The sequence below is a fragment of the Tachyglossus aculeatus genome, unplaced genomic scaffold, assembly GCF_015852505.1.
Source record: "Tachyglossus aculeatus isolate mTacAcu1 unplaced genomic scaffold, mTacAcu1.pri scaffold_101_arrow_ctg1, whole genome shotgun sequence".
Taxonomy (NCBI): Eukaryota; Metazoa; Chordata; class Mammalia; order Monotremata; family Tachyglossidae; genus Tachyglossus; species Tachyglossus aculeatus.
In genome coordinates, this window is record NW_024044842.1 from 758642 (window position 1) to 773885 (window position 15244).

Consider the following 15244-nt stretch of genomic DNA (forward strand, 5'->3'; position numbering starts at 1 on the left):
GCCAGTGTGGCTCCGTCTTCTCCAGGCGCATGCGCAGAAGGCCGCCCGCCGCCATCTTGGTAGTCTGGCGCCTTCTTCTCCAGGCGCATGCGCAGAAGGCCGCCCGCCGCCATGTTGGTAGTCTGGCGCCGTCTTCTCCAGGCGCAAGCGCAGAAGGCGGCCGGCCAACATCTTGGCACAGCCGCGGGCTCCGCCTCCGCGCGCATGCGCGGAAAGGCCGCGCGCCGCCATCTTGGTAAAGGGCGGAACGAGGCCTTCGTCCGCCCGGGCCTGGGCGGGCCTGGTCCTCTCGCGAGAGCGGGGACGGAGCCCGGCGCGAACGGTGCCACGTCGGGGGACCGGATCCCGGTGGGGGTGAGATGCCCATCCCCATCCCCCCCCCCCCACATTGGGGCCTCGGTTGGGGGAAGGAGAGGGACGGAGTGGGGGGGGGATGGGTTGGGGGTTCCCCGGGGTTAAAGGTCACGAAAGGGTGACCCCCCCCCATCTCTTCCCCCCCACCCTCCATCTCTCTGTGTCTTCGCCCTTCCCCGGGGGTCGCCCGCCCAGCGCCATGTTTGGAGGCGGCAGGAGCGGGCCCTGGGCCTTGGCCCTGCTGGCCTGGGCGGCCCTCGAGGGGGCGACGGCCCAGCACGTGCCCGACGGCGGCCACGTGGGCCGCGCGCGTGATGACGTAGCCCGCGTGCGTGAGGACGCAGAGGGCGTGCGTGACGACGCAGGGCACGCCCAGGCCCCGGGGCCTTCACACCTCACCTTCCACCACGACGACTGGCACGACGGCCACTCGGTGCACGACGGTCACTCGCACGCGGAGTTTGGCCATGGCCACTCTCTCGGAGAGTTTGGCCACGGTCACTCTCACGGAGAGTTCGGCCACGGCCACTCGCACGGGGAGTTCGGCCACGGCCACTCGCACGGGGAGTTTGGCCAAGGCCGCGGGCCGGAAGTGGGCCGCCCCGGCCGAGGGGCCGATCTGGACACCGTCACCCTCTGGGCTTATGTGAGTCTCCCAACTGGGGTGCTCAGTTTTGGGGGGGGGGGGTCGTGGAGAGGGGTCATGGGGTGCTCAGGGTGGGGGGGGAAGGGTTGGGGGTCAGGGGGAGGGGTCCTGGGGTGCTCAGTGGGGGGTGGGGGAATGGGAGGGGTCGTGGGGTGCTCAGTGGGGGGGTGGGGAAAGGCTGGGGGGTCATGGAGGGGGGTCATGGGGGGCTCAGCGGGGGTGGGGAAAGGTTGGGGGGTCATGGAGGGGGATCATGGGGGGCTCAGTGGGGGTGGGGAAAGGTTGAGGGGTCATGCAGGGGGATCATGGGGTGCTCAGCGGGGGTGGGGAAAGGTTGGGGGGTCATGGAGGGGGATCATGGGGGGCTCAGTGGGGGGTGGGGAAAGGTTGGGGGGGTCATGGAGGGGGATCCTGGGGTGCTCAGTGGGGGTGGGGAAAGGTTGGGGGGTCATGGAGGGGATCATGGGGGGCTCAGTGGGGGTGGGGAAAGGTTGAGGGGTCATGGAGGGGGATCATGGGGGGCTCAGTGGGGGTGGGGAAAGGTTGGGGGGTCATGGAGGGGATCATGGGGGGCTCAGTGGGGGTGGGGAAAGGTTGGGGGGTCATGGAGGGGGATCATGGGGGGCTCAGTGGGGGTGGGGAAAGGTTGAGGGGTCATGGAGGGGGATCATGGGGGGCTCAGTGGGGGTGGGGAAAGGTTGAGGGGTCATGGAGGGGGATCATGGGGTGCTCAGTGGGGGTGGGGAAAGGTTGAGGGATCATGGAGGGGGATCATGGGGTGCTCAGTGGGGGGTGGGGAAAGGTTGGGGGGTCATGGAGGGGGATCATGGGGGGCTCAGTGGGGGTGGGGAAAGGTTGGGGGGTCATGGAGAGGGGTCCCGGGCTGCTCAGCGGGGGTGGGGAAAGGTTGGGGGGTCATGGAGGGGGATCATGGGGTGCTCATTGCGGGCTAGGAGAATAAGGGGATCCCGGGCTGCTCAGCATGGGGGTAGGGAAAGGTTGGGGGGATCATGGAGGGGGATCATGAGGTGCTCATTGTGGGCCCGGAGAATGAGGGGGTCATGGAGGGGGGTCCCGGGCTGCTCAGCATGGGGGTAGGGAAAGGTTGGGGGGGATCATGGAGGGGGATCATGGGGTGTTCATTGCGGGCCGGGAGAATGAGGGGGTCATGGAGAGGGGTCCCGGGCTGCTCAGCATGGGGGTAGGGAAAGGTTGGGGGGGATCATGGAGGGGGATCATGGGGTGTTCATTGCGGGCCCGGAGAATGAGGGGGTCATGGAGGGGGGTCCCGGGCTGCTCAGCATGGGGGTAGGGAAAGGTTGGGGGGGATCATGGAGGGGGATCATGGGGTGTTCATTGCGGGCCGGGAGAATGAGGGGGTCATGGAGAGGGGTCCCGGGCAGCTCAGCATGGGGGTAGGGAAAGGTTGGGGGGGGATCATGGAGGGGGATCATGGGGTGTTCATTGCGGGCCGGGAGAATGAGGGGGTCATGGAGAGGGGTCCCGGGCTGCTCAGCATGGGGGTAGGGAAAGGTTGGGGGGATCATGGAAGGGGATCGTGGGGTGCTCATTGTGGGCCCGGAGAATGAGGGGGTCAAGGAGAGGGGTCCCGGGCTGCTCAGCACGGGGGTAGGGAAAGGTTGGGGGGGGATCATGGAGGGGGATCATGGGGTGTTCATTGCGGGCCGGGAGAATGAGGGGGTCATGGAGAGGGGTCCCGGGCTGCTCAACACGGGGGTAGGGAAAGGTTGGGGGGATCATGGAAGGGGATCATGGGGTGCTCATTGTGGGCCCGGAGAATGAGGGGGTCAAGGAGAGGGGTCCTGGGCTGCTCAGCACGGGGGTAGGGAAAGGTTGGGGGGGGATCATGGAGGGGGATCATGGGGTGCTCATTGCGGGCTAGGAGAATAAGGGGTTCATGGAGGGGGGTCCCAGGCTGCTCAGCATGGGGGTAGGGAAAGGTTGGGGGGGTCGTGGAGAGGGACCCTGGGGTGCTCAGTGTGGGGTGGGGAAATGGTGGGGGTCATGGAGAGAGATCATGGGATGCTCAACGTGGGGGGAGGAAAGGTTGGGGGGGTCACGGAGAGGGATCCTGGGGTGCTCAACGGAGGGGTGGGGAAATGGGGGGGGGTCACAAGGGGTGTCGGAGGGGCACTGGGGGTTGTGGGGAGGGGCAAAGAATAAAAACTACTGTGGGGCGGGGGGTGTCTGGGCCCACCTGATCCCAAGTCGGGGGGGCCGGGCGGACCAGAGGAGCGGGGAGGGGGCCGTTCCCCGGGTCCCCTGACCGTCCCGTCCCCCCCCCCCCCCCCGCCCCGGGTCCGTCGGTCCGCAGGCCCTGGGGGCGACGGTGCTGATCTCGGCGGCCCCCTTCTGCGTCCTCTTCCTCATCCCCGTGGAGTCCAACTGTCCGCGGCACCGGGCCCTGCTCCAGGTGCTCCTCAGCTTCGCCTCCGGGGGACTCCTGGGCGACGCCTTCCTACACCTCATCCCCCACGCCCTCGGTCAGTGCCCGCCCTCGGACCCCCGGGCCCCCGGGCCCCCGGACCCCCGGACCCCCGGCCCCGGGGCCCACTGCCAGACCCACGGGGAGGAGGAGGAGGAGGAGGGAGGAGGGAAAGGAGGAGAGAAAGAGGGAAAGGAGGAGGAGGAGGAAGAAGGGGGAGGACGCGGAGGAGGAAGAGGTAGAAGAGAAAGAGGGAAAGCAGGAGGAGGAGGAAAAGGAGGAGAGGAAGAGGGAAAGGATGAGGAGGAGAAGGAGGAAGAAGGGGGAGGACGTGGAGGAGGAAGAGGAAGAAGAGGAAGAGGGAAAGGAGGAGGAGGCGGAGAGGAAGAGGGAAAGGATGATGAGGAGGGAAAGGAGGAGAGGAGGAGGGAAAGGAGGAGAGGAAGAGGGAAAGGATGAAGAGGAAAAGGAGAGGAAGAGGGAAAGGATGAAGAGAAGGAAAAGGAGAGGAAGAGGAGGAAAAGGAAGAGAGAAAGAGGGAAAGGATGAAGAGGAGGAAAAGGAAGAGAGGAAGAGGGAAAGGATGAGGAGGAGAAGGAGGAAGAGGAGGAAGAAGGGGGAGGACGTGGAGGAGGAAGAGGAAGAAGAGAAAGAGGGAAAGGAGGAGGAGGCAGAGAGGAAGAGGGAAAGGATGAGGAGGAGGGAAAGGAGGAGAGGAGGAGGGAAAGGAGGAGAGGAAGAGGGAAAGGATGAAGAGGAAAAGGAGAGGAAGAGGGAAAGGATGAAGAGGAGGAAAAGGAGGAGAGGAAGAGGGAAAAGATGAAGAGGAGGAAAAGGAGGAAAGAAAGAGGGAAAGGATGAGGAGGAAGAAGGGGGAGGACACGGAGGAGGAGGGGGAAAGGAGGAGGAAGAAGGAGGAGGAAATGGAGAAGAGGAGGAGGGTAAGGATGAGGTGGAGGAAACGAGGAAGAAGATGAGGAGGAGGAACAAAAGGAGAAGAGGAAGATGGAAAGGATGAGGAGGAGAAAAGGGGGAAGAGGAGAAGAGAAGGAGGAGGAGGATGCGGAGGAGGAAGAACAGGAGAAGAGGAAGAAGGTAAGGGTGAGGTGGAGGAAAAAAGGAAGAGGAGGAGGAAAGGGGGAAGAGAGGAAGAAGGGGGAGGGTGCGGAGGAGGGAATGGGGAAGAGGGAAAGGATGAGGTGGAGGAAAAAAGGAGGAAAGGGGGAAGAGGAAGAAGGGAGGATGCAGGGGAGGAGACGAAGGAGAGAGAAAGGAGGAGGAGGAGGAAGAAAAAATAGGAGGAAAAGGAGGAAGAAGGGAGGATGAGGAGGAAAAGAGAAGAAGAAAAGGAGAAGGAATGGAGGAAAAGGAGATGAGGATGGAGGGGGAGGGTAGTGACTGAGCACTTACCAGATGCCAAGCATCAGGTCGGAGGCGGGATAACGGGGGTCCGGCCCGGCCCCGGGGTCCCACACGCTGGGGGAGGTCCCGGTCTGAGGAGGAAGGGGCGGGGGCGTCGCCTCACCCCCCCGTTTGACAGACGGGGAGACTGAGGCCCAAGATGGCCCCGCGGTGATCCCCCCCGCCTTCCGGGGGTGGGCTCCTCCGACTTCTCTGACCTCCGTCGGTTGGTGGGGGGGACGGGAGACCCCCGGCCTCACCCTCCGTCCCGGCCCCCCCCAGAGCCGCACGGCCACCAGGAGGGACCGCCCGCCGCGGGGCCGTCGCATCGCGGTCACGGCCACAGTCACGGTAAGGGGGGCGGGGGGGGGGGCGGGGGGGGGGGCCGGGGGCCGGGCCCGGGGGGCTGCCGGCCCCCCACGGACCCCCCGTCCCCCTCCCCAGGCGCGGAGCAGGCGCGGATGCTGGCCGTGGGGCTCTGGGTCCTCGGCGGCATCGTGGCCTTCCTCGTCGTCGAGAAGTTCGTGCGTCACGTCAAGGGGGGACACGGACACGGACACGGTGAGGACCCCCCTCCCGCCCTCCGCGTCCCCCCCAAATCCGCCCCCGACCCCCGCGACGGCCTCCCCTCGTCGCCCCGCGGGTAGATCCCGGGCTCGGGAGTCGTCAGCAATGGTATTTATCGAGCGCTTAGCACTGTGCTAAGCGCTTAAGTCGGACGTCTTGGGTTCAGATCCCGGTCCCGCCCCCCCCCCCCCGTCAGCTGGGCGACGCTCGGGGCAAGTCGCTTCGCTTCTCCGGGCCTCAGTTTCCTCATCTGTCAAAGGGGGATCGGGGGGCAACCCGATCACCTTGTAACCTCCCCAGCGCTTCGAACAGTGCTTTGCACAGGGTAAGCGCTTAATACATGCCGTCATTATTATTATTATTATTATTACCCCGGCGCTTAGAATGGCGCTCAGCATATAGCACGTAACAAATACCAATGCTTATTATTATTATCTGGGGGACAACCCGATGACCTTGTAACCTCCCCAGCGCTTCGAACAGTGCTTTGCACAGAGTAAGCGCTTAATACATGCCGTCATTATTATTATTATTATTATTACCCCGGCGCTTAGAACGGCGCTCAGCATATAGCGCGTAACAAATACCAACGCTTATTATTATTATTATCATCTGGGGGACAACCCGATCACCTTGTAACCTCCCCAGCGCTTCGAACAGTGCTTTGCACAGAGTAAGTGCTTAATACATGCCATCATTATTATTATTATTATTATTATTATTACCCCGGCGCTTAGAACAGCGCTCGGCACACGGCACGTAACAAATACCGGCGTTGTGATTATTATTATCATCCGGGGGACAACCCGATCACCTTGTAACCTCCCCAGCGCTTCGAACAGCGCTTTGCACAGAGTAAGTGCTTAATAAATGCCGTTATTATTATCACCCCGGCGCTTAGAACAGCGCTCGGCACACGGCGTGTAACAAATACCGACGTTGTTAATAATGATAATAATTGTCATGATAATAATAATCATGTAAATAAGGATGATAATAATAATAATCTCATCATCTGGTGGACCACCCGATCGCCTTGTAACCTCCCCAGCGCTTCGAACAGCGCTTGGCACAGAGTAAGTGCTTAATAAATGCTGTTATTGCTATCACCCCAGTGCTTAGAACAGCGCTGGGCACATAGCGCGTAACAAATACCGACATTTATTACGATTATCATCTGGGGGACAACGTGATCGCCTCGTAACCTCCCCAGCGCTTCGAACAGCGCTTTGCACAGAGTAAGTGCTTAATAAATGCCATTATTATGATTACCCTGGCGCTTAGAACAGCGCTGGGCACATAGCGCGTAACGAATACCGACATTTATTACGATTATCGTCTGGGGGACAACGTGATCGCCTTGTAACCTCCCCAGCGCTTCGAACAGTGCTTTGCACAGAGTAAGTGCTTAATAAATGCCGTTATTATTAGTACCCCAGTGCTTAGAACAGCGCTCGGCACACAGTGCGTAACAAATACTGACGTTGTTAATAATGATAATAATAATCATGATAATAATAATCATGTTAATAATGATGATAATAATAATAATCTCATCATCTGGTGGACCACCCGATCACCTTGTAACCTCCCCAGCGCTTCGAACGGCGCTTGGCACAGAGTAAGTGCTTAATAAATGCCGTTATTATTATTACCACAGCGCTCGGCACACGGCGCTTAACAAGTACCGATGTTGTTCATAATGATAATAATTATCATGATAATAATAATCATGTTAATAATGATGATAATAATAATAATATCATCATCTGGGGGACAACGTGATCGCCTCGTAACCTCCCCAGCGCTTCGAACGGCGCTTGGCACAGAGTAAGTGCGTAATAAATGCCGTTATTATTATTACCACAGCGCTCGGCACACGGTGCTTAACAAGTACCGACGTTGTTAATAATGATAATAATTATCATGATAATAATGATCATGTTAATAATGATGATGATAATAATAATCTCATCATCTGGTGGACCACCCGATCGCCTTGTAACCTCCCCAGCGCTTCGAACGGCGCTTGGCACAGAGTAAGTGCGTAATAAATGCCGTTATTATTATTACCACAGCGCTCGGCACACGGCGCGTAACAAATACTGACGTTGTTAATAATGATAATAATTATCATGATAATAATGATCATGTTAATAATGATGATAATAATAATAATATCATCATCTGGGGGACAACGTGATCGCCTCGTAACCTCCCCAGCGCTTCGAACAGCGCTTTGCACAGAGTAAGTGCTTAATAAATGCCGTTATTATTATTACCACAGCACTCGGCACACGGCGCTTAACAAGTACCGACGTTGTTAATAATGATAATAATTATCATGATAATAATGATCATGTTAATAATGATGACGATAATAATAATCTCATCATCTGGTGGACCACCCGATCGCCTCGTAACCTCCCCAGCGCTTCGAACGGCGCTTGGCACAGAGTAAGTGCTTAATAAATGCTTTTATTATTATTACTCTGGCGCTTAGAACAGCACTGGGCACATAGCGCGTAACAAATACCGACATTTATTACGATTATCATCTGGGGGACAACGTGATCGCCTCGTAACCTCCCCAGTGCTTCGAACAGCGCTTTGCACAGAGTAAGTGCTTAATAAATGCCATTATTATGATTACCCTGGCGCTTAGAACAGCGCTGGGCACATAGCGCGTAACAAATACCGACATTTATTATGATTATCGTCTGGGGGACAACGTGATCGCCTCGTAACCTCCCCAGTGCTTAGAACAGTGCTTTGCACAGAGTAAGTGCTTAATAAATGCCGTTATTACTATCACCCCGGCGCTTAGAACAGCGCTCGGCACATGGCGCGTAACAAATACCGACGTTGTTAATAATGATAATAATTATCATGATAATAATAATCATGTTAAAAATGATGATAATAATAATAATATTTATCACGATAATAATAATCATGTTAATAATGATGATAATAATAATAATATCATCTGGTGGACCACCCGATCACCTTGTAACCTCCCCAGCGCTTCGAACAGCGCTTTGCACAGGGTAAGTGCTTAATAAATGCCGTTATTATGATTACCCCGGCGCTTAGAACAGCACTGGGCACATAGTGTGTAACAAATACCGACATTTATTATGATTATCGTCTGGGGGACAACGTGATCGCCTTGTAACCTCCCCAGCGCTTCGAACAGCGCTTTGCACAGAGTAAGTGTGTAATAAATGCCGTCATTATTATTACCACAGCGCTGGGCACACGGCGCGTAACAAATACCGACGTTGTTCATAATAATAATTATCACGATAATAATGATCATGTTAATAATGATGGTGATAATAATAATCTCATCATCTGGCGGACCACCCGATCGCCTCGTAACCTCCCCAGCGCTTCGAACGGCGCTTGGCACAGAGTAAGTGCTTAATAAATGCCGTTATTATTATTACCACAGCGCTCGGCACACGGCGCTTAACAAGTACCGACGTTGTTAATAATGATAATAATTATCATGATAATAATGATCATGTTAATAATGATGACGATAATAATAATCTCATCATCTGGTGGACCACCCGATCGCCTTGTAACCTCCCCAGCGCTTCGAACGGCGCTTGGCACAGAGTAAGTGCTTAATAAATGCCGTTATTATTATTACCACAGCGCTCGGCACACGGCGCGTAACAAATACCGACGTTGTTAATAATGATAATAATGATCATGATAATAATAATCACGTTAATAATGATGATAATAATAATAATCTCATCATCTGGTGGACCACCCGATCGCCTCGTAACCTCCCCAGCGCTTCGAACAGCGCTTTGCACAGAGTAAGTGTGTAATAAATGCCATTATTATGATCACCCCGGCGCTTAGAACAGCGCTCGGCACACGGCGCGTAACGAATACCGACATTTATTACGATTATCATCTGGGGGACAACGTGATCGCCTCGTAACCTCCCCAGCGCTTCGAACGGCGCTTGGCACAGAGTAAGTGCTTAATAAATGCCGTTATTATTAGTACCCCAGTGCTTAGAACAGCGCTCGGCACACAGTGCGTAACAAGTACCGACGTTGTTAATAATGATAATAATAATCATGATAATAATAATCATGTTAATAATGATGATAATAATAATAATATCATCATCTGGTGGACCACCCGATCACCTTGTAACCTCCCCAGCGCTTCGAACAGCGCTTTGCACAGAGTAAGTGCGTAATAAATGCCATTATTATTATTACCACAGCGCACGGCACATGGCGCGTAACAAATACCGACGTTGTTAATAATGATAATAATTATCATGATAATAATGATCATGTTAATAATGATGATGATAATAATAATCTCATCATCTGGTGGACCACCCGATCGCCTCGTAACCTCCCCAGCGCTTCGAACAGCGCTTGGCACAGAGTAAGTGCTTAATAAATGCCGTTATTATTATTACCACAGCGCTCGGCACACGGCGCGTAACAAATACCGACGTTGTTCATAATGATAATAATTATCATGATAATAATAATCATGTTAATAATGATGATAATAATAATAATATCATCATCTGGGGGACAACGTGATCGCCTCGTAACCTCCCCAGCGCTTCGAACAGCGCTTTGCACAGAGTAAGTGCTTAATAAATGCCGTTATTATTATTACCACAGCGCTCGGCACACGGCGCTTAACAAGTACCGACGTTGTTAATAATGATAATAATTATCATGATAATAATGATCATGTTAATAATGATGACGATAATAATAATCTCATCATCTGGTGGACCACCCGATCGCCTCGTAACCTCCCCAGCGCTTCGAACGGCGCTTGGCACAGAGTAAGTGCGTAATAGATGCCGTTATTATTACTACCCCGTTGTGTAATAAATACCGACATTGTGATTATTCCTCTCATTCTCCCCCCGGACGGCGTGGGCAGCCCCCCGCCCCGAGAGCAGCTCCTCGGAGGGCGAAGCCCGCGCCGACGAGGACGACGGGGGATGTCGGCGACGGCGGCCGCGGAAGCGGGACCCCGGGGCGGACCCTCCCCGGGAGGCGGCCGTGGGTTCAGGTGAGGACCGCGGGGGGGGCTGGGGGAGACGGTGGGGGGGGAGGCGTCTCCCCCAGCCCCCCGGGGCGGCCGGACGCGAGCCCCCCTCTCCGTCCCCGTCCCGACTGCAGACCTGCGGGTGTCCGGCTACCTGAACCTGGCGGCGGACCTGGCCCACAACTTCACGGACGGGCTGGCCATCGGGGCGTCCTTCCGCGGGGGCCGCGGGCTGGGCGCCCTCACCACCCTCACCGTCCTGCTGCACGAGGTGCCCCACGAGGTGGGAGACTTCGCCATCCTCGTCCAGTCCGGCTGCAGCAAGAGGCAGGTCCGTGGCGGCGGGCCCCCCGCCGGACCCCCCCGGCACGCGGCCCGTCCGCGTAGCGGCCCCGGGGGCCCCGCTTGTCCCCCGCTGCCACGTCCCGATCCCGGTGACCCCCTCTTCCCATCCACGTAACGGGCCCGGTGACCCCCACTTCCCGTCCACGTACCGCTCCCGGTGACCCCACTTGACCCCCCCCCCACGTCCTGTCCACATCCCGATCCCAGTGACCCCCTCTTCCCATCCATGTACCGCTCCCGGTGACCCCGCTTGACCCCCCCCACTTCCCGTCCACGTCCCGATCCCGGTGACCCCCTCTTCCCATCCATGTAACAGTCCCAGTGACCCCCACCCCTCCGGTTCCCATCCACGTCCCGATCCCGGTGACCCCCTCTTCCCATCCACGTAACAGGCCCGGTGACCCCCACTTCCCGTCCACGTACCGCTCCCGGTGACCCCACTTGACCCCTCCACTTCCCGTCCACGTCCCGATCCCGGTGACCCCCTCTTCCCATCCATGTACCACTCCCGGTGACCCCACTTGACCCCCCCCACTTCCCGTCCACATCCCGATCCCGGTGACCCCCTCTTCCCATCCACGTAACGGTCCCGGTGACCCCCACTTCCCGTCCACGTACCGCTCCCGGGGACCCCACTTGACCCCTCCACTTCCCGTCCACGTCCCGATCCCGGTGACCCCCTCTTCCCATCCATGTACCGCTCCCGGTGACCCCGTTTGACACCCCCCACTTCCCGTCCACATCCCGATCCCGGTGACCCCCTCTTCCCATCCACGTAACGGTCCCGGTGACCCCCACTTCCCGTCCACGTACCGCTCCCGGTGACCCCACTTGACCCCTCCACTTCCCGTCCACGTCCCGATCCCGGTGACCCCCTCTTCCCATCCATGTACCGCTCCCAGTGACCCCGCTTGACCCCCCCCCCCACTTCCCGTCGCCCCCCAAAACTCACACATACACACCTTCCTCCCAAACCTGATGACCCCGTTTGACCCCCCACTTCCCGTCCTCATACCGGTCCCGGTGTCCCCCACTTCTTAACCATCCCAGTGACCCCGCTTGACCCCCCCCCACTTCCCATCCACATACTGGTCCCGGTGACCCCCACTTCCCATCCGCATACCGGTCCAGTGAGCCCCCCACTTCCTGTCCACGTACCGGTCTCGATGACCCCACTTGACCCCCCACTTCCTGGCCCGGTGACCCCGCTTGACCCCCACTTCCTGGCCACGACTGGTCCCAGTGACCCCGCTTGACCCCCACTTCCTGGCCACGAACCGGTCTCATCAATCAATCAGTCATATTTATTGAGCGCTTAACTGTGTGCAGAGCACTGTACTAAGCGCCTAAACCCCATTTCCTCTCCACGGACCGGTCTCAATGACCCCGCTTGACCCCCACTTCCTGGCCACGATCCAGTCTCAATCAATCAATCAATCATATTCATTGAGCGCTTAACTGTGTGCAGAGCACTGTACTAAGCACCTAAACCCCATTTCCTCTCCACGGACCGGTCTCAAAGACCCCACTTGACCCCCCACTTCCTGGCCACGAACCGGTCTCAATCAATCAATCAATCAATCAATCATATTCATTGAGCGCTTAACTGTGTGCAGAGCACTGTACTAAGCGCCTAAACCCCATTTCCTCTCCACGGACCGGTCTCAGTGACCCCGCTTGACACCCCACTTCCTGGCCACGTAACGTTCCCGGTGACCCCGCTTGACCCCCACCCCCACTTCCTGTCCACGTCCCGCTCCCGGTGACCCCGCTTGACCCCCCACCCCCACTTCCTGTCCACGTAACGGTCCCGGTGACCCCGCTTGACCCCCCACCCCCACTTCCTGTCCACATAACGGTCCCGGTGACCCCGCTTGACCCCCACCCCCACTTCCTATCCACGTCCCGCTCCCGCTGACCCCGCTTGACCCCCCACTTCCCATCCACATCCCACTCCCGGCGACCCCCGCTTCCCGTCCGCGTACCGGCCCCGGCGAACCCCACTTCCTGTCCACGTCCCGCTCCCGGTGACCCCGCTTGACCCCCCGCTTCCCGCCCCCCCAAAAAAAACTCGCACATACAAAAACACACACACCTTCCTCCTAAACCCGGTGACCCCGTTCGACCCCCCCCACTTCCGCCCCCCTTTCCCGTCTCTGCCTGCTCTGGCCCCCCGTGACCTTTGACCCCTGTCCCTCCCCCCAAAACACCCCTACGCCCCCTCCTCTCAACACCAGTGACCCCCGCTTGACCCCTAAGGTTGGGCCCCCCACTTCCCATCCACAACCCGCCGAGTGACGGCGGCACCCGGGAAGCGCTTAGCGCCCGTAGGGCTCACCGCCCGCATCCCCGTTGGCCAGAGGGGGGGAAACCGAGGCCCGGAGAAGCGAATGGGCCCGAACCGTACCCTCCGGGCGTTCGACTGATGTCCGGTCCCGCGTGTCTTGTGTCCGTCCGTGTCCCCGGCAGGCGATGCGGCTGCAGTTGGTGACGGCCCTCGGGGCGGTGGCGGGGACGGCGTGCGCCCTGCTGGCGGAGGGGGCCGGGGCGGCGGGCGGCCCGGCCTGGGTCCTCCCCTTCACCGCCGGCGGCTTCATCTACGTGGCCACCGTGTCCGTCCTCCCCGAGCTGCTGCGCCGGGCCTCGCCCGCCCAGTCGCTGCTCGAGGTGCTCGGCCTGCTGGGCGGCGTGGCCATGATGGTGCTCATCGCCCACCTCGAGTGACGCCCCCCCCCCCCGCCCCTCCTCCCCCTCCTCCGGGGGGTCCCCGGCCCCCGAGGACGGAGCGGGCCACGGCCCGGGGGGCAGGAAGACGGCGGGGTGGCCGCCTGCGGACCGGATGAGACGAGCGTGCGGGGGTCCTTGCGGGGACGGGGGACGTGGAGGGGAATTCGGGGGCGAGCGGGGATGGGGGGACCCCCGAGACCGGGAGAGAAGAGTGTGTGGGGGTTCGTGTGTGTGTGAGGGGGTGTTTGGGGGGGATGGCGTGTGGATGGGGGGGGGTGGGGAGGAGGGGATGGCGGGGGGCGAGTGGGGTCACCGGGCCCCGGGGACCAGAGGAAGCAGAATGGGGGCTGGGGGGTGTGTGTCGGGGTGTGGATGTGTGAGTGTGTGTGAGGGGAGGGGACCGGAAGCAGGGGGCAGGCGGGGTCCCCGGGCCCCTGGGGCCATAGGAGCCGAAGGTTGTGTGTGTCTGTGTGTGTGTTTTTGGGGGGTGGCAGGACATAGATGGGGTCAAACGGGGTCACCGGGACCACAGGGGTCAAAGGTTGTGTGTGTGTGTGTGTGTGTGTGTGTGTGTGTGTGTCTGGGTGTGTTTGGGGTGGTAGAATGAGGGGGAGGCAGGGCAGAGCCAGGGTCAGACGGGGTCACCGGGCCCCTGGGGCCACAGGGGCGGAAGGTCATGTGTGTGTTTGGGGTGGTGTGATGAGGGGGAGGAAGGGCAGAGCCGGGGTCAGACGGGGTCACCGGACCACTGGGACCACAGTGGGCAGAGGTAGTGTGTGCGTGTGTATGTGTGGGTTGGGGGGAGGGGGTGGACAGGAAGTGGGGCCGGTAGCCGGGGTCAAGTGGGGGTCACCAGATGAGTCAGAACGGGGGGGTCAAGTAGAGCGGGGGACCGTGTGTGTGTGTGTGTGTGTGTGTGTGTGTGTGTTTGGGGTGGTATGATGGGGGGAGGCAAGGCAGAGCTGGGGTCAAATGGGGTCACTGGGCCCCTGGGACCACAGGGGGAAGACCTGGGGTGTCTGTGTGTGTGTGTGTGTGTGTGTGTGTGTGTGTGTGTGTGTGTGTGTTTGGGGTGGTATGATGGGGGGAGGCAAGGCAGAGCTGGGGTCAAATGGGGTCACTGGGCCCCTGGGACCACAGGGGGAAGACCTGGGGTGTCTCTGTGTGTGTGTGTGTGTGTGTGTGTGTGTTGAGGGGTGGACAGGAAGTGGGGCTGGTAGCTGTGGTTAAGTGGGGGTCACCAGGTGAGCCAGAGCGGGGGTCAAGTAGAGAGGGTGACCTTGTGGGAATGTGTGTGTGTGTGGGGGGGTAACAGGGGTCACTGAGCTAGGCAGGACCCTGGGACCAGTGGGGTCAGGGAGGGGGACGAGTGGGGGGGAAGGGTCGTGTCAACCAGGGGGACCCAGAGCGGTCCCACTGTGTGACCTTGGCCAAGTCACTTCACCCCTAAGCCCTGCCCTGCCCCCTCCCCCACATTGAAGGAGGGGGCGGGGGGGATTCAGATCACACGGGGGTGTTGATTTGGGAGGGGAAGCTGGCCATTTTTTAAAGGAATCAGTGGAGAAGAGGGGGGCCGGAAATAAAGCAGACGGAACTTCCGATCTGTGTGGACCAACTTATTGCTTGGGGGTGAAGTGGAGTGAGGTGCGTATGACGTACCTGCGTGCGTCCTCGTTGCGGGTGGGTGACGTCACGGGTGTGGG

The 15244-nt window shown here is 58.9% G+C and overlaps 1 protein-coding gene across 1 annotated transcript; it reads left to right on the forward strand.

Moving 5' to 3' along the window:
• Positions 1-255: 255 nt before the first annotated feature.
• Positions 256-13558, forward strand: SLC39A7 (solute carrier family 39 member 7). Its single transcript, XM_038742254.1, has 8 exons — positions 256-354; positions 550-1000; positions 3336-3504; positions 5130-5198; positions 5292-5408; positions 10362-10493; positions 10604-10800; positions 13284-13558. Exons 2-8 carry the CDS (start codon positions 554-556, stop codon positions 13536-13538), a joined length of 1386 nt encoding a protein of 461 aa, XP_038598182.1. The 5' UTR covers positions 256-354; positions 550-553; the 3' UTR covers positions 13539-13558.
• The last annotated feature ends 1686 nt before the right edge of the window (positions 13559-15244 follow it).

Coding starts and splice junctions, on each gene's coding strand:
- SLC39A7 (XM_038742254.1), top strand. CDS start 554: ATGTTTGGAGGCGGCAGGAGCGGGCCCTGGGCCTTGGCCCTGCTGGCC. Junction 1,001..3,335: donor CCGTCACCCTCTGGGCTTAT/GTGAGTCTCCCA, acceptor GTCGGTCCGCAG/GCCCTGGGGGCGACGGTGCT. Junction 10,494..10,603: donor GGAGGCGGCCGTGGGTTCAG/GTGAGGACCGCG, acceptor TCCCGACTGCAG/ACCTGCGGGTGTCCGGCTAC.